The 22,328-nt window shown below is 41.2% G+C and overlaps 3 protein-coding genes across 14 annotated transcripts in view; 2 read left to right on the top strand and 1 right to left on the bottom strand.

The window, feature by feature from the left end:
- Window positions 1-22,328, top strand: part of LOC141421230 (inhibitor of Bruton tyrosine kinase-like) — a 1,912,155-nt gene that overhangs the window by 245,577 nt on the left and 1,644,250 nt on the right. The window lies entirely within an intron of this gene.
- Window positions 1-22,328, bottom strand: part of LOC141410465 (inhibitor of Bruton tyrosine kinase-like) — a 973,048-nt gene that overhangs the window by 847,122 nt on the left and 103,598 nt on the right. The gene's annotated exons all lie outside the window — the stretch shown is intronic.
- The window catches only part of LOC109676132 (sialin), an 86,775-nt gene that overhangs the window by 34,873 nt on the left and 29,574 nt on the right, over window positions 1-22,328 (top strand). For 5 of the 11 annotated variants that reach the window (XM_074066903.1, XM_074066904.1, XM_074066901.1 and 2 more), the window contains one exon: window positions 93-12,328. In XM_074066903.1, the coding sequence (XP_073923004.1) occupies window positions 93-190 (98 nt within the window). In that variant the 3' untranslated portion in view covers window positions 191-12,328. Of the gene's footprint in view, window positions 1-92; window positions 12,329-13,115; window positions 22,229-22,328 lie in introns of those variants that run through there. The other 6 variants (XR_012445855.1, XR_002211514.2, XR_002211516.2 and 3 more) reach the window with 3 other exon arrangements.

Below are 22,328 nucleotides of genomic sequence, written 5' to 3'. Positions count from 1 at the left end.
TTAAGAATTTGCTCTGATTGACTTTAAATTCTTTTCTTATACTCATGATAAAATATATGTAAATAAATTTTACCATTTTAGCCATTTTCAAGTTGCAGGTCATGCCAGTAAGTACACTGACCTTGTTGTACAACTATCTCTACAACTTTTCATCTTCTCCCACTGGAATCCTACACCTGTTAAACAGTAATACTGCATTTCCCCTCCTCCCATGCCCTGGTAACCGTCATTCTGCCTTCTGCCTCTGTGAGTTTGACCACTGTATGAATGACTTTAAATCTCTTCACGATTTCAATTTACACAATAAATTGTTTTTAATTTTTTAAGTGTATCACCTTGCCTAGAGTATTCTCATAAGAACATGGTATAAGTGTATCTCTCCACCCAGCTAGAACAGGAACTCTGGGCAACCTCAGCTCATCATGGTGCTTGGCACATTGTGGGCATTTAGTCAGATAGCGAATGCCAAGGAGCAGACCAACTGATGTGTCCAATTTTGACATTACCTGTGCAAATGGAACTGTGCAGTACTTGATAGTTTACAGAACACATTCTCAAACATTAGCTTAATTTATCCTTGACGAGTAACAGTGAGGCAGGTGTTCTTGCCCTATTTTAAGGCTGAGACAATCAGGTCTAGAGAAATTAAGTGGTTTGTCTTAAATCACATACTATTAAGTGATAGAGCCATAATTTGAACCTAAAATTCCTACTTTTAAGCCTGAAATTCTGCATCTCCTTGTACATCTCTGGAAGCATTGAGCCAACATTCTTCTAGAATTCTTTTTTGCCAGCTGACAAGGTAAAGGAAGATACTCTATAAACATTTTAACCCACAAGATTTAGTATACTTAATTTGTAAAAATAGTGAATATGATTTTTTTTGAGAAAAGAGAGTCTTTTACCCTTTTTCGTCTATCCCAAATTCTTCAGAATCCTCTGATTCCTGTTGATCCTCTCCCTTCCCTTCAATACACACTTCAAAAGAAGCTCCACTACATACCCTTTTTTTTCTTTGCTTTTCTTTTTTTTTTTTTGGTATAGGGTTTGAACTCAAGGCTTTGTGCTTCCAAAGCAGGCACTCTACCACTTGAGCTACACCTCCCACCCATTTTGTTTTCATTATTTTGTATATCAGCCTCCCAAGTAGCTAAGATTACAGGTGTGAGCTACTGGTGCTCTGTTCACTACATACCTATAGACTTTTTGTGTGTGTGTGTGTGTGTGTGTGTGTGTGTGTGTGTGTGTGGTACTGGAGAGTAAATTCTGGGCCTCAATAGGCAGGTGTTTACCACTTGAGCCACACCTCAACCCTTTTTTTTCTTTTCTTTTTTTTCTACCCCAACCCTTTTTGGGAGGCAGAGGCAGGAGGATCTTGAGTTCCAGGCTAGCCTGGGCTACATGGTGAGACCCTGTCTCAAAAAAATAAATTAAAAAGTAAAACGTAAAAAAGGCTGAGGAATATAACTCAGTGAGAAAAGAGCTTGCCTGACATGCACAAGACCCTGAATTCAAACCCCCATACCACAAAAACAAACAACAACAACAAATACCTCACTAGTTGTTTCTAGTCCCCTATGTCTTGGTTAACAGGGATTACATATCTTATTATCATGTTGTTTTTTAGTTAATTCTTGTTGCAGTAACAACCCACTGTCCACTCAGTAGTCCAGCTCTCCTAGTTAGAACAAAAACACTTGAGGACCATAGACACTTAAGCATTCAGCACCAGGGCTTGTGGTTAAAAAAAAAAAAAATCATCGAGTTCAGTGATCACTGTGGTTTTAGCAAAGTGCATTATAAGGCATAATATTATTAAGTGTTGATTTGGAATAAAACACATTGGGTAACATTTTAAGACTTTCTTCATCTACAAAATGACAATAATTATCTCTACCTCATGAGACTGATTTCCTGTTAAATGAGATGATAAATGTAAAAGACTTAGAACCAGGCCTGATAGGTTTCCAATAAACAGTCAATATTCCTATTAACATATAATTGTGTACATGGTATTTTCCAAGCCTTTTCTTCCATGGACTGAAATAGAGGATTTCTGTGGGCTATGTTATTGCCCATATTTAATCCCTTAAATATGTTAGGTTTTCAGCTGTTACTTCCACAGAATTCTGGTACTCCAGCAGCAGAGAACTCAGACTGATGCCATACCAGTGTGTTCTTCGAAGCAGTCATCGCTCTTTCATGGCCTTTCCTGGCCAACTGTGATAGAAATACTTGAATGAGCTTCTTAGTGCTGACATTTAGAATTTCACAGCATTCATCTGCTCTTAATAACTGTCACTGGAAAGGCCTGGGAACACTACATTTGGTTCCTCCTGTGGCCAAGGTGTTAATGGTTTAAAAAAAGAGAGACAGGTCCTGCCAAGACTGGTAATTTAACATATGCTCCCTAAAGGGGATAAGCCAAAAAGATTTGTGCTCATGCTTTTCTTATTGTGTCATATGTGTGCAGATTTAAAACAGAAAAATTTATGATGTTTATAGATAACTGAATTAAATTCAGCAGAATTTTTTTTTTCATGGGACTGGGATTTGCACTCGGGTCTTCACGCTTGCAAAGCAGGCACTCTACTTCTTGAACCACACCTTCAATGCAGTTTGATCTGCATGGGGCCTTACAAACTGTTTCCCAGGGCTGGACTCAAACCATGATCCTCCTGATCTCAGACTCCCAAGTAGCTAGGATTACAGGTGTGAACCACTGGTGCCCAAGAAGAGGATTTATTATTATTATTATTTAGGTACCTTTCCATCCAAAATGGTAAGGAGATTTCAAATCAGCAGGCTGCAACTTAGATATTGAGAATCCTAACCCTAATAGAAGTGTTATTATCCCACGATAAGACTACATGGGCCAAGAAAACATCAAGCCTCTTGAATTTTGTCCAGAATTTACTTTATAATTACATGATTATCTCCCCCCAAAATAAAAGCTATAATTGGACTTTGCATATATCTAGGTGACCTTTATGAAAAATAAGTGCTATTACTTAATCACATTTTTAACTTAGCTCCTTCACCACCTCTAAATTTTATTGCAAAAATATCAACTCTATATTGCAAACAATGACAAAGACTGAAAAAGAATGCCACAAACTAAAAAGTTGAGCTGGCACAGTGGCTCAAGTGGTACAAGGCTGCCTAGCAAGTGTGGGGCCCTGAGTTCAAACCCCAGTGCTGCCAAAAAGAACCAAAAGTTAAACTCAGATCTACACTCTTCCAGGCGCATTTTTTGGGCTGGCAGAGCGGCTCAAGTGGTAGAGTACCTGCATAGTGAGCCTGAGGTCCTGGGTTCAAACCCCAGGACCACAACAACAAAACTAAAAAAGTTTAAAAGAAAAAGAAGTTACAGGGTAAACTAAGTTTCCATTTCATAAGATGTGAACCATTAAATTTATAAAAAATAATTTCAAATACTGAAGTTGGAAAAATAAAAGTTCAAAGATATCCAGCTTTGACAGGCAAGCTGCAACAGGGACTGTGTTTATAAGATAAGGGACAGAATGCCAAGGCATCTAACAGAAGGCATAGCCAGGACGGTGCAAGTCAAGTTCCATTACCCAGACTCAAAGAGCTGTCCATAGACTTGTTGTTCTAGAATTTTCTCAGACATTGCCTGAAAATTGTAGAGTATTGGTTGCCTTTGTAAAGAAAAGAAAAATCCTGCTTAAAAATGATACTGACTTTAACCAATTAACATTTTTTTAAAAAAAGAAAAGAAAATATCAACTCTAAATATGATGAACCTTCTAGGACATAAAATTATGTTAAATTAAAACTTAGGGATTCCTAAAAGAGAAACATTTCAGTTTCTTCAATTAAGACAGCAATTAAGGGCTGGAAGAGTGCCTCACTAGCAAGTGCAAGGCCCTGAGTTCAAACTCCAGTACTGGAAAAAAAAAGGGACAACAATTAAAAGAAATGAACTGGTTGAAACACACCACAATTTGTGATGACACTCAGCAACCCTAGTATGTAATCCAAAATACTGCATATTGTATGATTCTATTCATATAAAATTCCTGACTGGGAATTGCCAGTCATTGGAGTCAGTGCCCAAGACGGGTATTAGTCTGCATGGAAAAATGCTCCCTGGATAGTGGAGCCTGGTCAGGAATCTTTAGGCACCTAATGGCCAGTTCGTTATAGATAATGATAAGCATTTCATTCTTAGTATGGTGATTCCTGATGACCTTGGCCATGGTGGCCTTCCTTAGTCTCATGTGTTCCTAATTTAAACATACACACACACATATTGTAAACCCAATTTGCCTGCTGGGGCAGTGTGCAAAGATTTGGCTGTAAGCAAATATGTAATTGGTGAGACAGGTGAGCTATGAAATTGTATGATCTCATGTTTACAATCATAAACTAAAAATACAAATATAGAGAAAAGTAATTAGGATGTTTTCTAAAATGTTAATGTTAATTATCTCTATTTGAAAGAATTATAAGTAATTTTAATTTCTTAATGTTTTCCCTTTTTTATAAATTGGTGGGGGGTGGTTCTGGGGTTTGAACCCAGGGCCTCCCTCTTGCTAAGTAAGTGCTCTACCACTTGAGCCATGCCCCAGCCCTTTTTGCTTTAGTTATTTTTCAGATAGGGTCTCACACTTTTTGCCCAGGCCAGCCTAAAACCTTGATCCTCCTACCTATGCCCTCCATATAGCTGGGATTACAGACATGAGCCTCCATACCCAGCTTGCTAGTGACATGGAGTCTTACTAACTTTTTGCCCCAGGCTGGTGTCAAACCACAATCCTCCCAATCTCCACTCTTCAAGTGGCTTATTTAATTTTCAGTAAGTATAATTCAATTACATAATCTGGAAATAATTTTGGTTTTGTGGTGCTAGAGATTGAATCCAGGGCCTCAAGCATGCTAGGCGAGCACTCTACCACCAGTAGAACTATAACCCCCCAGCTCATAAACTTTTTTTAACTTTAAAAAATTTAAGCCAGACACACCAAGCCTCCTATCCAGAAACAGCATGTATGAAAAATCGTATGTCAGCTCTATTCTGTATCACTTTAAAGGGATCAGTTTGCAGGGCACTAATGGCTCATGCTTGCGATCCTAGCTACTCAGGAGGCAGAGATCAGGAGGCTCGTGGTTCAAAGCCAGCCTGAGCAAATAGTTCTTGAGTCCATATCTTGAAAAAAGCCTATCACAAAAAAGGGCTGGTAGAGTGGCTCCAGGTGTAGGCCCTGAGTTCAAGCCCCATACCGGAAAAAAAAAACAAAAAACAAAAAAAGAGTTAAAGGGATCAGTTCAAAGGCCGTGTTCCTCTATGCAAATAATAATAATAATGTCACTAAAATTTTAATGAGCTATTATTTCAGACCCCTAAGGTAGCAAAGATTAGAAAGTTCGATGCTGCACCTGGCTGGGGTTATAGCTTAGGAGTAGAGTACTCACCTAACAGGCTCGAGGACCTGGGTTCAATCCCTAGCACCACAAAAAAAAGGAAAGAAAGAAAGTGTGAAAACACTAAGGGGAGGTAGGGAACATGACAGGCAAAGCAGTTCCACAAAGCAATTGAAATCAAACAGGACTCCATCCATTGGCACCATTGCCCCCCTAGGTAGACGTCAAGAGTAATTCTTGTCCCACAGTTGATAAGGAAGCATGTACACCACACTGACTGTTGTAACATACATGGAGGTGACCAGGAGTCCATCATTAGCGAAATATTAGTAAATGTATGGAAGTCTACTGAGGAAAAGTATACCATAGTAACACGGAAGTCTGAAAAAGTATTCAGTTAAAACAAAAAAGAGAGAGGTGTGGCTCCAGTGTGGCTCCAGAGGTGTGACTGCTTTGCAATCTCCAAGCTCCGAGTTCAAACCCCAGTCATGCAAATAAATAAATAAACAGCATAGCACAATACCACTTCCAATTTTTAAAAAAATATAAAAAGTGATACTTTTCTGAGGATACTTGTATAATTTAGTATATGCATATTAAACATATTAGAGTAGGCAGCAATGCATGGGAGGAAAGTGAGCAGACATGGGGAGGGAGAGGGAACAATTAAAAGCAAAGCTGGATATGGTGGTACATACCTTTAATCCCAGCACTCAGGAGGCAGAGGCAGGAGGAACACAAGTTGGAGGCCAGCCTGGCCTACACAGGAAGATCCTATCTCTTAAAAAAGAAAACAAAACAAATCTGTGGGCCGGCATTGAACATAAGGCTCTACAAACATGCGAACAAGAGGTAAAAATCACTTTTAGTGGATACTCGATGTGTTAAAGTAGAGGAGGAAAGAGACGCTTTCTAATTTTCACTCCTCTGCATTAATTCTTTTGCAAGGAATGTGCACTGCTTGGTTATTAAAATGCTGCAGATGCAAAGTTATTAGGACTGTGGAGGAAGTGTTGTATATATTCTAGTGGGGTTACTTTTTCAAAATGGCTGTATTGAGAAATAATTCCCATACCATAAAATTCATGTTTTAAAAGTGCACAATTGCTGGGTGCCGGTGGCTCACACCTGTAATCCTAGCTACTCCGGAAGCAAAAATCAGGACAGGAACAGTTCCAGGCCAGCCCCGTAAAATGGTTTGCAAGACCCTGTCTGTAAAATACCCAACATAAACCAGGGCTGGTGGAGTGGCTCGAGTTGTAGAGTGCCTGCCTAGCAAGCATCAGGCCCTGAGTTCAAACCCCAATACCACCAGAATAAAGGACACAATTCAGGGCTGGGGATGTAGCTCAATGTTACAGCATTTACATAGCACGCACAAGGCCCCCGCTCTACTTCCACCCCCAAAAAGTGTACAATTAAAAAAAAAGGTGGGAGGGAGGGGCAGTGGTGTAGTACTTTATTAGCATGTAAGAGGCCATAGGTTCAAGGACCTAGGTTCAACCCCCAGCCACACACACACACACACAGACACAGTACAATTTAGCGACTTTTATTATATTCACAGTCATTCAACTATCAAATTTCTAATTTCCGAACATTTCCTCACCCCAAAAAGAAATCGTGTATCAACTAGCAGTCCCTCCCCACTTCCCCGCTGCCCACCCCCGCCAACTCAAAGTCTACTTCCCTCCTCCATAGACAAGCTTATGCTGGACATTTTCTATAAGTGGAGTTATACAATCTGTGGTCTCTTGTAGTTGGCTTTTTTCTCTGAGCATAACGTCTTCAAGGTCCAGCTTGAAAATGTACCATGCTTCCTTCTTTTTTATTTATCTCTTCATCTGTTGGGCATATTTGAGTTTTTCTACTTTTGTAAACATTCGTGAACAGATGCATTGTACCGGCATATGTTGTCAATATCCCTTGCGCATAGTCATTTTACTTTTGTTTAAATAAAGTAGGCCCAGAAAAATCAATAAATAAACCGTGAACACTTACACCAAAATGTAAGAATGACTGTTTCTGATCTTTTGTTTTGCCCCAGGGCCAGGGATCAAACCCAGGACCTTGCACACGTTAGGCAAGCACTCTTCACCCGGCCAAATCCCTAGCCCTTTGCAGTGATTATTTCTGGATAGAGAATGAAAGATCATTTTTTTCTCCTTTATGCTTTAATTATTTTTGAAAATAAAAGCCTTTAGTCAGGAGAAAAATGCATTGCTCACTATCACTGTTCCCCCTGGCTCTGGGCACTGGCATTCCACACCCAGGAATGGGCAGGACGGCGCATAGGTTTCCTTTACTCACCAGAAAACCATCCTGAAGAAAAGCTCCGAGAGCTGGAGTGTGCCTCAGTGGTGGAGCGCCTGCCGGGCATGTGGCAGGCCCTGGGTTCCAACAGCCAGGCGTGGTGGTACATATCTGTAATCTCAGCACCCAGGAAGCTTAGGCAGGAGGATGCATAGGGGTTCCAGACCACCCCAGTGTACATATCAAGATCCTGTTGAGGAAAGAAGGAACGAGGGAGGGAGGAAGGAAGGAAGTTAGTCAGTTAGTAAGTTAGGAAGGAAGTTGGGGAAGTCCACCTCTAAGCCTTTGTTTCCAACCCAGAAGGGAGCATTTCACTGGGACTGGAGGAGGCCAGCTTGTACCTCACAGGGTAAGAATTTGTCCTTTCTGGCAGGAACAGGAAGCTAACCCTGGTGTTTAGAGGAGCATTTCTGGAAAATGCAATCGTCTAATAGACTCTGTTGAGCGTGGGGGTTCTTCTGCAGGTTTGTACTAAGAACAGAGGCTGAGGCCAGCATTCTAAAAGCCAACAGAATGTGACAAACACCCTGCTTTTTGTTCTTAGGCTCTTGGTGGTACATGGACTAAAAGGAGGTCCAGCAGCGGCTGGCTGCCTCTAAACATCTCCAGGAAGTCCCATCCATGCCCATAGTGGCCCTCAGCACTGGACAGTTTGGACCCCAGCTGGCCTGTGCCCAGGGTCCACAGGCTGCCCCAGCTCCAGCATTGCCTGTGGGCCATGTGCTGACCAGCACCTCTGCCCCTAGTGTCCTGGTCACCCTGAGCCCTGCCCAAGACAGCTCCCTGCCACCACCCAACCCCATCATGACAACCAAACTCAAAAGCTGCCCCGCTAGGTCCCCTCTGCCATCCCCAGGGGTACACTTCCAGCTGTACAGTGTCTCCAATCCACCAGTGCAGTCCATCTTCGCCTCCCTTTACTTTCTTTCCTTCCTTCCTTCCTTCCTCCGTTCCTTGCTCCCTCCCTCCCTCCTCCTTCCTTCTTTCCTTCCTTTTTTTTTTTTTTGGTTCTGGGGTTTAAACTCAGGGCCTACATGTTGAGCCACTCCACGAGCCCTTTTTTATGATGGGCATTTTCGAGATGGGGTCTCTTCAAACCTTGATCCTCTCTGCCTCCTGAGTAGCTAGGATGACAGGTGTGAGCAACTGGTGCTGGCAAGACCAATTTTTTTTAATACAAACTCTTATAGCACATACTGTGGAATCGGAACCCAGGCAGTCACTGCCACAGCCATGCTCTGAAACATGAAACCTGGCCTCTGAGTGCTCCCTAAGGGCTGAAAGAGAGGTGAAGCACTTGATTAGGCTCATGTACTCGGGCATCAGTGATATGTTTACTAGGAGGACATTGCCCATCCTCCTAATACATGTTCCCATCAACCATCCCAGAAACAAAGCTGCTACTAGGCTCTACCCCAGTGTTCTAAGACTGTGAGCTGGTGTGCTCCAGCCTTCTTTCCTCTACCCTGCAGTCTCAGCTAACCTAAAATCCAGTTTATACACTTCTGCACATCAGCATTTTCTCTCTGCTTGTCCCTCTACCTGGACTATCTCTCTAGTCACCCCTCTCTACCCAACTTCTTCAGCTGAAACCACGTGGATGTTCAAGGCCAAGATCAAGGGGACATTCCACTGTCACACAGACAGTCTCTCCAGAGTCTGAAATCCTACAGCTTTTATCTGTCCCCCTCACAGCCACATGTCTTATCTACCCAACTTGGTCAGCAATTGCTTTGCACACAACACTGAGGCCAGCACATTTCTACATAAGTAGCTCTCAGTGGATGTATATCCTACATTGTTTGCCTTTGTCCATCCTCTCTGCTAAATATCTGTAAAGAAGTATGATCTGTTGATATTTTAAAGACAGAAGACTTCCTCCTAAAAAGGAAGCCATGATTTTGTTCAGGAATCTAGCACACAAAAATCAAAAGAGAACCTGATTTACCTGAGCCACTGCCATCCACTAGAAATAGGATTATAAATTTTCTCATAGTGACATTAAAGAGTAAAAGCAAGCAGGTGAAATTAATTGAATAAATTTTATTTAACCCAGAATATCTAAAACAGGGGCTGGGGGTGGAACTCAGTGGTAGAGTGCTTGCCTAACATGCTTAAGAATCTGAGTTTATCCCCAGCACTGAGAATAAAAACAAAAATTTTAAAAAGAAGAAGAGTGGAGTCAGGTGTGGTAGTACATGCCTGTAATCCCGTCACTCAGGGGCTGAGGCAGGAAGATTGAAGGGGAAGGGGCCCGAGCACCAGTGCCTCATGCCTGTAATCCTAACTACTCAATAGGTAGAGCTCAGGAGAATCTCTGGTTCAAAGCCAGCCTAGGCAAATAGTTCACAAGCCCCTATCTCAAAAAAAAAAAATCCCAGCACAAAAAACGTGCTGGTGGAGTGGCCCAAGGTACAGGCTCTGAGTTCAAATCCCAGTACTGCAAAAAAATTAAAAAAGGAGAGGTGGGGGCTAGGACTAAAGAGAGGGAGAACAGGGAGGGCAGGGGTAAGAAGAAGATAATGTACAAAAACCATTATTTCAGTAGGCAGTCAATACAAAAAGAATAGATTTTATTTTTGTGTATGTGAAGTGTTTAGAATCTGTGGAGGATTTTACATTTACAACACATATTAATTCAGATCAGCCACAGTTCAGGTGCTCCATGGCCCCAGTGGCCCCATATGGCTAGTACCTCCCTATGTCCAGGGCAGGTCTGAGCCCTTCACAAAGGTTGTATTGGTCCAGGGGTTGTAGTCTGGAGACCTGAGTTGTGCTGATCAGACTGAAGGAAATGATTTCCAGTCCTCGATGGGAGAGGTTTCCTCCCAACACTGGTAGCCTCCATGGGAATCATCTAGGAACCCGAAGGGAGCTCCCACAGGACTGGTGTCACGATGATGCCAACATGTAGGATGGAAGAAGTAGAAGACAAAAAGAACCCGTGCCCCTAATACCAGCACCAATCACACAGGGCCTGCGGCTCACTCACCCTGCTTCTAGTTACAAAAAAATAGTACATTTTCCTTTTGTTTCAGCCAGACTGAGTCAGAATTTCCCTAGCATCCAAGAGCATCCCCAAGTCAGAGCCAACTCAGGAAGCCAGGTCTACACCTCCTATGGGCAGCCTCTCCACCAGGATGGCTCGAAAGAAAGATTTGTAGCACATTCATTCCATGGCCCAGTGCTGGTCCTGCCAATAAAGTGGAAGTAAGGATCCCTCACTCACAGAGTGAGGCAGCACAGCTGTAAATGTCACCTTGGAGCCCAGGAGGGTGGGAAGTCCCTACTCAGGCAGCAACTCTGCTCTGTGCTCCAAGTGAGCACTGTGTGCCAGGGCAGGCATTTCAACAGCCCTTCAACACCTCCTCTGGATCCAGCAGACCCTGGAACTGCCCCAAAGCTGGACAGGCATGCGCCCTTTGCCCGGAGGCAGCCCAGGAAGCCACGCTTGCCACTGTGACATGGCAGCATTTTCTGGCAGGGTAGTGAAGATAGGATCACTGCGTTCCAGGCTAACGGCTGGTGTGAATAATTTGCAGGTTAAGTCAGAAAGATTGACAGTGAGGACAGCTGTGTTCCATCGACTGCAATGCAGCAGCAACTGGGAAAACACACCGAGGAAATGGTCACAAGCGCGGCAGGAAACAGCTCATTGCATTTTGCTCATAAGCAGCAGCAGTGTGTGGACAGACCTGTGCTCAGGCAGACAGACAGACATGGCTCACTGACAAGGCCCAGAACACCTACTTTACAAGTGGGAAGTCTTAAGTTCATATACTAAAATTGCAAAAGAAATGAGAACTTGAAGTTGGGTGCCAGCTGCTCACATCTGTAATCCTAGCTACTCAGGAGGCAGAGATCAGGAAGATCAGGGTTCAAAACCAGCCCAGAGGAATAGTGCTCAAGACCCTATCTTGAATTAAAAAGGGGGGGGGGAATTTAATGAGAACATCAATTTGTAGATATTTAAAACTATAAATGTAAATTTGAAAAATTCAGGAACTTTTTTTCTGGGGTAGAACTGGGGTTTAGAACTCAGGGACTTGCACTTGCTTGGCAGATGGTCTACCCCTTGAGCCACAGGACCTTTAATAATCCAACACCTCGGTCCCAAATCAGGCAAAAGGTCTACGGACTTGAGATTTACATAGTTGGGCCTGATGGGAACAAACCTCTTCTGATAAATCTTGCCATTCATTATTCTTACGATAGTCATATTCAAACTGTGTGACTGAGTTCAGATGGGGTCTACCTGCTGCCATCTTATGAAGAATCGAGTCTAGGAGAATGCTGGGGGAGGTGAATTCAGCTGTGATATATCATAAGACCTTTTGTAAGTGTCATAGTGTGCCCCTAGTACAACAATAATATGGTAATAAAAAATGTAAAAACAAAACTCAAAGTATCTGCTGGGCTCTGGTGGCTCATGCCTTTAATCCTAGCCACTCAGGAGGCAGAGATCAGGAGGATAATGGTTCAAAGCCAGCCCAGGCAAATAGTTCCACAAGACCCTATCCCCAAAATAAAAAAAAAATCTTCACAAAAAAGGGCTGGTGGAGTGGCTCAAGGTGTAGGCCCTCAGTTTAAGCCCCAAACTGCAAAAAAAAAAAAGGTATCATGAGTCCTCTATTTCATATACAGCACTTCCTAATACACATTTAACTGAATGTTCCTTCTCATTCAGTTTGTTAAAATTGAATGTTTTAACTTTAGAGGTAATTACCTTTAAGGTTAAAATTAATGTACTAAAACCTCACCAGGTGCCAGTTGGTCACACCTGTAATCCTAGTAAATCAGGAGGCAGAGATCAGGAGGATCTTGGTTCAAAGCCAGCCAGGAAAAATAGTTTATGATACCTGATCTTGAAAGAACACGTCACAAAAAAAAAAGATTGGCAGAGTGGCTCTAGTGTTAAGAGCACCTGCTTAGCAATTGTGAGGTCATGAGTTCAAGACCCATTGGCAACAAAAAAATACATATTTAAAACTCCAGTTATTTGTCACACTTCCTGAAATTTTCCTACTTTATATTCCAAATGACATTGTCCAGGACCAAAGCAGGTCTGTCTACTTATTTGATGTCCTTACTTTCTTTTCCAGTCCCTGTGCTGCCACACCCTACAAGGCAACCATGTTGACAAATTCACTTGCTTTGTCGCCCTGCTTTCTTGACCTAGATTAGAGAACCCCCACTGATACCCTGAGACTCAGAGAACCCCCACTGATACCCCGAGACTCAGGTCCAATGTCATGTCCTATGGGGAAGGTTTTGGGCTCCAACAGTCAGCTTTCCCACGCATATCTCTGTGTCAATACTTATTTCCTTGCTGAAATTATCTTTGTCAATGCCTGTCTTCTCTAAGTGTCCTAAACACCCTATGGTCTGACACCATAATCTGCTCGTCTTTGTAGTTCCAGTGACAAGTCTGGTGGTGCCTGACATTCAATCAGTGGGGGACAAATGACTGAGACTGAGCAAATGAATCCATGAATGCATTATGACACTGCAAAGCTATACTGAAAATAATTTGCCTGTGTGCCACCAGAGAACTTCAGGAACATGGGTAAGTACGATGCACAGACACCCAAAGAGGAAGCACTTAGCCAAGCACACATTGAACTAGACTGGGAGGCAGCTGGCCACGTGTGCGAACAAAACCGAACTTCCACGGTGGGCTCTTGGCTCATCCTTATCCCTACAGCTACGTGGCTGCAGAGAAATTTCACAACCATTCAGCACATTCTGTATTGAAAGCCTGCTTACTCATCATGCCTTGCCCAAACCCTGCTGCTCAATCCCAACTGCTCTCTTCCCACAAGTTTTCCAAGGAATACTGCCACCAGTGTGTCTATTGGGGTGAGCTGAGGGAAAACCAGCAACTCCCAGAAGCCAGGAAAAGTGGGTTGTGTGATCAGGAGATGCCCACAAGATTAGCTGCACCTGGAACTTGCTGGACCACACAGGATTTGACCTTCTACTTTCCAAAGATGGTCCAACAGGACAGCAGTCTGATCTTCCACTTTATGAATGTGACTCTCCTGAAATGATCATATAGTCTATGTAGTGACATCCTTGATTTGTAAAGACATTATTATAGCTAAAAACATACTTGTTCAACTATTATATTTAACATGTACACAAACTAATGGAAGATTTATAACCCAGAGCAAAATGCCAGGGAAACAGTCATTCTGAACTTTGTTCTTGCAGGCTGGCAGGATTTGGTGCAGGGAGGCACAGAGGAGTATGGCACGAGCCATTTAGTTTCTGTGTCTGATCTCTGAGACTGATAGTTTGCTAAACCAGCCACCATTTTCAGGCAATGGTTCTCCAAGTGAGGTACAGGCACCAAGTTTCAAAGAACCAGAAACTTGTTCAAATGCACATAATTATTTGGGGGGGGGGCAGTACTGGGATTTGAACTCAGGGCCCTATGCTTGCTAGGCAAGCCCTCTTCCACCTGAGCCACTCCACCAGCCCTCAAATGCACATTATTGACCCCACCCAGACCTACAGATGCAGTAGCCCTGGGGCCCTTTGGATCTGTATTTTGGCCTGACCTCCAGATAAGGTGCATGTGTCCTGAGGTGAGACAGACAGTGTTAGGCTCCAGGGTAAAGGCCTGAGGCAGGCCTTCCTCCTCTGGTGTGCCTGTCACTGGAACCAGGCAGCCCCAGGCCTGCTGTATCCATGGCTACTCCAAGAACCACTCTCCTCCTCAGCTCAGTCCTAGGCCGTTTAAGTCCTAAATCCTTTGAAAATATGGAGCAATTGCTGTTTGCTCCATGTATATAGAGTTTCAAAACACTTTTCAGGTTGGGGATATAACCAGTGGTAGAGCGTTTGCCTAGCACATGCAAGGCCCTGAGTTCAATTCCTAGCACTGTAAAAAACAAACAAAAGCTTTTAAAAAGTATATTTTGTTGGCTGGCAGAGTGGCAGGAGTGGAAGAGCACATGCCTAGCAAGCGTGAGGCCCTGAATTCAAACCACAGGCCACCAAAAAAAAAAGTCTCCTTTACTGTTCAAAAAGTACAATTTTCCCCCTTGGGAAAAAAAGAAAGTTATAAAATAGGTTTTTTGTTCCTTTTCATCAGAAATTATGATTGTTTTAAAAGTTAAACAAAAAAGTTCTGAGGTTCATGCTTTCCCCAGGCTCAGAGGACAGGGAGCTGCATTAGGTCAGATTGTTTCTGATGCCCTGTAGAGCCAGTCCCCATGGAGAACAAGCATACTTACATTTCTATATAAGTCCATCTTCTACCAACGCTGTTTTATCACATTAATAAATCATTAAATTGCTCCAGAATGAAGGGTCACAGTCTGCCCCTACTTCCAAAAGACAAGTTGCAATTTTTTGTGTGTGTATGTGTGGTATTGGTGTTTGAACTCAGGACCTCATGCTTGCTAGGCAGGTGTTCTACCACTTAAGCCACTCTGCTAGCCCAGCCATTTTTTTTTTTAAATAGGGTTCCCTATTTAATCCAAGTTGGTTTTGAACTCTCAATTCTGAGATTGGGGATTATAATGGTGCATCACTAAACCTCTCTCCAAAGTTCTTAGGGGTTTTCATTTGTTTGTTTTTGGCGGTATTGCAGTTTGAACTCTGGGCTTCACACTTGCTAAGCAGGTGTTCTGTCATTTGAGTCGTTTTTAAGACAGGGTCTCTCGACCTATTTGCCCAGACTGGCTTCAAACGATGATCTTCCTGATCTCTGCCTTCTGAGTAGCTAGGATTACATTCGTGAGCCACCGGTGCCCAGCTTGTTCAAAGTTCACTGTATGCATCTATGAAATTATCACAATGAAAGCCCTCATACAATCAATGTATGCAAATAAAAAGTAAACTAAAATTTTGTTAAAGAAGATCTTAATTAGCCTTTCTTTTTTTTAAAATGGTTCTTGGGATGGAAGCCAGAACCTCAGACATGCTAGGCAAGAGCTGTACCGCTGAGCGGCATCCCCAGGCCTGGCCCTGTATTTAACTCTAGAACCAACAGCACTTCATTCAGTACGGTAGAAGCTGCTTCTGAAGGGCTGACAGAAGAGGCTGATTTTATAGACAAAGGCTGAAGAAAGAACAAAAGAACAAAAAGTAGATTGGTCCTTCAAAGTCGTTTTCATCGTAACTGAGGGATAGAACAATGGGAAATAAATGATTAGGTCACATTAGGACACTTCCTTGTGTGTGGATTAAAGCAGAGGGAACATCATTTTCGTGCTGATTGACATTGCCCAGTTTGGGCAAGTTGGGTATTATCTCTTTAATCTGCTTTCTGGAAAGGTCAGATAAGCCATTAAGTTTCAGCTTGGTGACCTGAAAGTGGCAAGTAGCTCCATTTTGAGTATCCAGCCTGGTTCCTGTAACATTTATTTACAGAGCACTAGTGTCAAGCACCCTGGGGAGTCAAACTGTGCAAGAACCAACAAGACAAGAGTGGTCTTGCCCTCATTCTGGTTTCACTCAACCTTTAATCTTTTGGAGTTTTCTGGTGGTACTGGTGTTTGAATTCAGGGCATCACACTTGCTAGGCTCTACCACTTAAGCCAGTCCACCAGTCACCCTCCCACGCTTTTATTTATTTTTTTTGCCTGGGCTGGCTTCCAGCTGCTATCCTTCCAATCTCTGCCTTCTGAGTAGCTAGGATTACAGGAGTAAGCCACCAGCATCAGGCTAACCTTTAATCTTATTTCCTGCAAACACCTGGGAATTCTTTCAGGACAACTCTGTGTCCTTTCAATATGTATTCATCTTTTTAAAAAAATTACTTTTTTACTTCTTGGCACTACAAGGTGCCAAAATATCCAGAGATTTCATGTCTGTATATGAATATTTTATATGTATACATGTATATTTTAATATATGTTAATATATTTCATACATTGATTTACATATTTTATATAAGACACAACAGGGCTGGTGAAGTAGCTCAAGTAGCAGAGCACCTGCCTAGAGAGCAAGAAGCCATGAGTTTAAACCCCAGTATGCACCTCCCCAAAAAACTAAAACTCCAAAACCCCCCAAAGAAAAACCACACACAACATAATTTTCTCTTAGAGATTATTCCATAGAAGTGCGTACATGTAGAATTGATCCATTAAATATGCTAAAGAGTGTTATATAATTTACTGATTTCAGTTTACATATAGATAACTTATCTTTTACAATTATAAGCAATGTATGTGGGAAGACATTTAGAGGATGAAATTTTAACAAAAAGTGGGGTTTTTTTTTTTTGATAGCTGGGCATTCCCAGAAATGATATAGCTTTAAAAGTTCTTAATGTGAAATTAATGCACAACTAGGAAAGCGCCCAGGATATAAAAGCACAGGTCAGTGAGTTATCACAATTCCCCCACTGTGTTAATGACCCCTGAGGTTAGAAAGAGGCTGTTGTCAACAAGCCCCTCTCCCCACTCACTTGCTCACCGCCCTTTTTCAAAGCTATTCTTCCCATCTAGCTGAAATTTGGTACTTTGACTGACACCTCCCAGTTCTCTCACCCCAGTCTCTCTCTGGTAATTACCATTTTACTATTTCTGAGTCCAACCTTTTTATTTTTATTTATTTTTCCATTCCATATATGAGTGAGATCATGCAGTGCTTCTCTTTCTGAGCACTGCACGATGTATATGTCTTCCACATTCATTCATGTTGTTGCAAACTCCAGGATTTCCTCCCTTTTTAAAGGCTGACTCGTATTTAATTGCACATATACATGTATATGGCACATTTTCTTTATTCAGTAATTGGTAAACAGTCCACATCTTGACTGTTGTGAATAATGCTACAATGAGCATGCAGATGCAGACATCTTTTGAAATATGGGTTTCATATCTTTTAGATATGTAATCCAATAATAGGATTGCTGGGTCCTGTTCTTAATTTTTTGAGGAACCTCCATGCTGGTTTTCATAATGGCTATACCAAATTATATTCCCATCAACAATGTGCCAAAGTTCCCTTTTCTTCAGATTCTCCCCAATACCTATCTTTTGTCTTTTTGGTAGTAACCATTCTGACAGGTGTACCATGACACTTCATGGTTTAATTTCATTTCCATTTGATTCATGCTATTGACTATTTTTCATGCACTTTTTGGCCATTTGTGTGTCATCTTTTCAGAAATGTCTATTCAAATCCTTTGCCCACTTAAAAATGAAGTTGTTTTCTACTGAGTTGAGTTCCTGATATGTTTTTGATATTAACTCCTTTTCATAAATATGGTTTACAAACATAGTCTCCTATTCTGTACATTGATCCTTCATTCTGTTGTTTCCTTTGCCATGCAAAAGCTTTTTAGTTTGGTGTATTTTCACTTGTCTATTTTTGCTTTTGTTGCCAATGCTTTTGGGTCATGTGTAAAATTGCCCAAAATTGATCAGTGTCACGGAGCTTTTGTCTTATCATTTCTTTTAGTAGTTTCATAGTTTTTGGTCTTACCTTTAAGTCATTAATCCATTTCAAGTTATTATCTTAGCTCTACTTTAGTTGCACAAGCTGGCCTCAAACTTGTGATCCTTTTTTTTTTTAAAATAAAACCTTGCTTTAATGTTGTAATGTGCAATATAGGTATGCCAGGCTGCCAGTTATTATTGAGAGAACAGTGCCCCAGTCAGTGATCCAGAGAGCTGGGAAGCATGTGAACTCACATTTCAGAGCATGTGAACTGGCATTTACAGTTTCTCTTCCTGAAATCCACCTGGACAACATCTGACCACACAGGCATTGCCACAGCACTTGCTTTGATGCTCAGGATACCACAGAGTGAGTTCAGTCTTATGATCTGTGGGTCCTCCAAAGGTTTGGTTGTTAACATCAAGCAAACTGTACTAAACAATATAAGCTATGGCTGCCAAGTACTGGAACTTATTCATGAAACCAAATTATAAAACATTTCCATTTAATCTATACAAAAGATATAAAGTTAAAATTAAAAACACCAACTATCTTTAAGTATTCCAATTCTCCTACAGTGCAGTGTTCCACATCTGTTACCACTGCTGAATGTTTTTAAGGGGAGAGTTAACAAAAATCAAAATAGATAAAGATACTGAACTCATTGGATCCCTTTATTCCATGGTCTTTATCAAAACATGAAAGTGGCCAGATATTTTCTCTACAGCTTAAGTATCAAGACTTATCTGTAATTTATAGTTAGTAATGAACTCTATACTGAGTCATTGGTGGGGCTGAGGTATGAGGACCAATACTAATGATGTGTTACAGGTTGCCAAAATAATTTTGAACACTCCAAATCTTCTTGAAATATAATGGAATGAGCTGATGTTATGACAACAAAATTCCAGGCATATCAGAAGAGCAGGTTAATTGATGTCTAATTTTAATGTCTTAGAAAATGTGGGAGGGTTACTTATTTGAAAATACAGCTAAGTACATTCTACCCTGATTATTTATGTTCATATATGGAAGAACGTGTGATCCTTTTGCCTCAGTTTACCTGGGTTACAGGCTCCTGATATCACACCTGGTTTTATGAATTTTCAGTGTAGGATCTTTTATCTTCTTGGTAAGATTTTTTTTTAACTACTGGTGCTTCACACTTGCTAGGTAGTGCTCTACGATTTGGGCCACTCCACCATTCCCTTTTTTGTAATTTTTTTTGAGATAGGGTTTTATGCACTATTTGTCTGGGCTGGGTTCAAACCTCAATCCTCCTGATCTCTACCTCCTAAGTAGCTTGGATTACAGGTGTGAGTCACTGACAACTGGTGGTAAGAATTTTTTAAATGTATATTAATTGAACAAAATAACTGTTTCCTTTATGGCATGTTTTTAAAATGGTAATCACTTCCTTGCTTTTCTTTGTAAATTATGTAAGCATACATTCCTAAATTCTATATTTAAATTTTTCTTTATTTATGAGTTTTGTAAGAAACAAATACATTGTATAATTTTTTGTGTATATTATTTATTCAATATGTATTGTGAGATTCACCCATTTTGCATCTTGTAGCTATATTTCCTTCATTTTCCTCATTGTATAATATTCCATTGTATAAGTATGTACCACAATTCACATATCTATTCCAGTGGTGATGGGACTTTGTTTTCAGTGTTCAGTTGTTACAATTAATGATACAGTGAGCATTCTTGTTTGTGTCTCTAGTGTTCATCCACATATGTAACTCTTGGGAAGGAATATATTATCATCTGCTGTTTGTGTGGCCTGCCACTGTTCCAAAATCACATGTTGAAATCCTAACCCTTACTGTGAAACTAGGAGGCGTGGGACATTAGGAGATAATGAGGTTGCAAAGGTGGAACCCTCAATCAATGGGATGAGAGAAATGATTCTTGACCATGTGAGAATACAATAAAAAGAGACACCTGAACCCACGGTGAGGACCCTCACAGACACCAGATCTGCTGGCACCTTGATCTTGGATGTCTCAGCCACCTGAACTGTGAGAAATAGGTACTCACTTTTCTTAGAGCTAAGTAAGTGGGTGATAAAGTCTTACAATGGTTGATTTTATGTTTTACTGAATGAAATTGAATACCTTTTCATATATTTATCCTTTTGAGGAGTTTTTTGCAGGGTCCTCTATTTTTCTTACTTTATACACACACACACACACACACACACACACACACACATATGCTGGGCATGAGCCTTCTGTTCATCAAATGAACAAAAATAATGCAACTATATTCTCTGTTCTCTGGCTCACCTTTTTCATTTTATTTTATCACTTGAAGATTTTAAAGAATTTTAATGCCTTTCAATTAGTCAATTTTCCCTTTATGGTTGGTGCTTTTAGCATGCTGTTTAATAAAATTTTTTCCCAGTTAGATGGCTCCATTTTTCTTCTAGAAACTATTGTTTTACCTTTTGCATTTAAGTCATAATTTACTTGAAGATTATTTTAACTTAAATTTTATATTGAGATAATTGTAGATTTATGTGTAGTTGTAAGAAATAATACAGATCTATTGCAAAAATTTCACACAATGTCAACCTTTTGAAGAACTGTAGTAAAATATCACAGTCAGAATATTGATATCAGTATAATCCATTGACCTTATTTTCACGTTTCATTTGCATTCATTTATGTGGTGTGTGTGTGTGTGTGTGTGTGCACACGTACTCATTTAGACCTGTGTGCTTTTTCATCTGTATAGGTGTTTGTTCCCATCACCATTGTCAAGATACTGTCTAATTCTAGTACTACAAAGATTCCTCACTTTCCTCTTTGATAAATACCCACCCAAGCCAAATGGATTTTTGTATATAATATGTTGTAGAATCTCCTTTCTTTTTCTTGTTTTCTTTTTAAAATTATATACAGTCAATTCCCTAACATCATTTCTTGCACTACTTCACCTACCACCTTTGCTTAAACCAACTCTTCATGTATGCATGTTAGTCTTGATGATTTGTTTCATGTGTCTTTTTTGTCAACTGCATGTGTGAGGCCCTGGGATCATCACCTGAACAACAAGAAAATAAACAAAAGGACTGAATCAGGATGGCACACAACCTATTTTTCTTGTGAAGATAACTAAAATAACCCATTGCAGATAATCATTATCTTGACAAGAAATGAAAAGAAGTGATTGATTACATAATGTTCTTAACTTCTCTCAATACGGCCACACAATGATCACGATACCAGCCATGGTGTAGGTACACTGTAGGCAACTTTTTTTTACTCAAGTCAAATCAACCTTTTAAAGAATCAAGTGAATAAATCAATCTAGGATGAAATTCAAGGAATTTTTTAACTGAAGTTGCAACCATTGTTAATTCCACCCCACTGCACCACTCCCCCTGCTGCTTAGGAGTGGTGCTACAAGAAACAAGACAGCCTCTGTCCAGCACTGTGTAACTCACATCACCTCTCTGTGCCTCTGTTTCCTCATCCATGAAGTAGAAATGGTCCTAGTAGAGTTGTGAGGATTGACATTTGATTATATCACGTTCTTACAAATTTGCAAAGCACTTACAGCAGTGGTGCACATGATAAGCACTGTGTGGATGCTAGATATTATTACCCTTGTGTTATCTGGGCTCTTTGGTGCCTTCCCAGTGTGCTGTCACCCACTGCACATCTTTGGCTGTGAAGACAGGCATTGACCTTTTTCTCTCCACCTCCTCCCATGAATGGAACACTTCTTTTCCTCTTCTGAGGGGTGCCCACCTGTGCCCCTTTCCCCAGGATGCACTTGCTATGACTTCCTTGAAGTTATTACACCTCCACCTGGGCCGATGGACTACTCAGAGCTGAAAGAGCACTTTTTTCACCCAACCATGAAGCAAAGTTCCAAATATACTCTCCCGCTTCCTGCCCAGGGTGAACTTGCTGCTCTCCCAGGCTCCCCTAAAAAAGTAAGAGGACAGGCTGGCTGGTGGAGTGACTCAAGTGGTAGAGTGCCTGCCTAGCAAACATTAAGCCCTGAGTTCAAACCCTGGTACCACCAAAAAAAAAAAAAAAGAAGAAGAAGAAGTAAGAGGACAGTGAGAGGCAGAAGTTACCTCTTCTCTCTCCCTCCCCCACCCTTCAGAGGCCTGACTGCAGACTGTTTGAAGTTTCTCCTAGTGGTCAGTACATGCACTCAGAATCTCTGTACTGAGCCTCTTCTACTCTGCACCAGGCACA

Source organism: Castor canadensis, chromosome 3, assembly GCF_047511655.1.
Source record: "Castor canadensis chromosome 3, mCasCan1.hap1v2, whole genome shotgun sequence".
NCBI classification, from domain to species: domain Eukaryota; kingdom Metazoa; phylum Chordata; class Mammalia; order Rodentia; family Castoridae; genus Castor; species Castor canadensis.
Note: the sequence above shows the minus strand (reverse complement) of the source record. Positions and strands in the feature narration are given on the sequence as shown.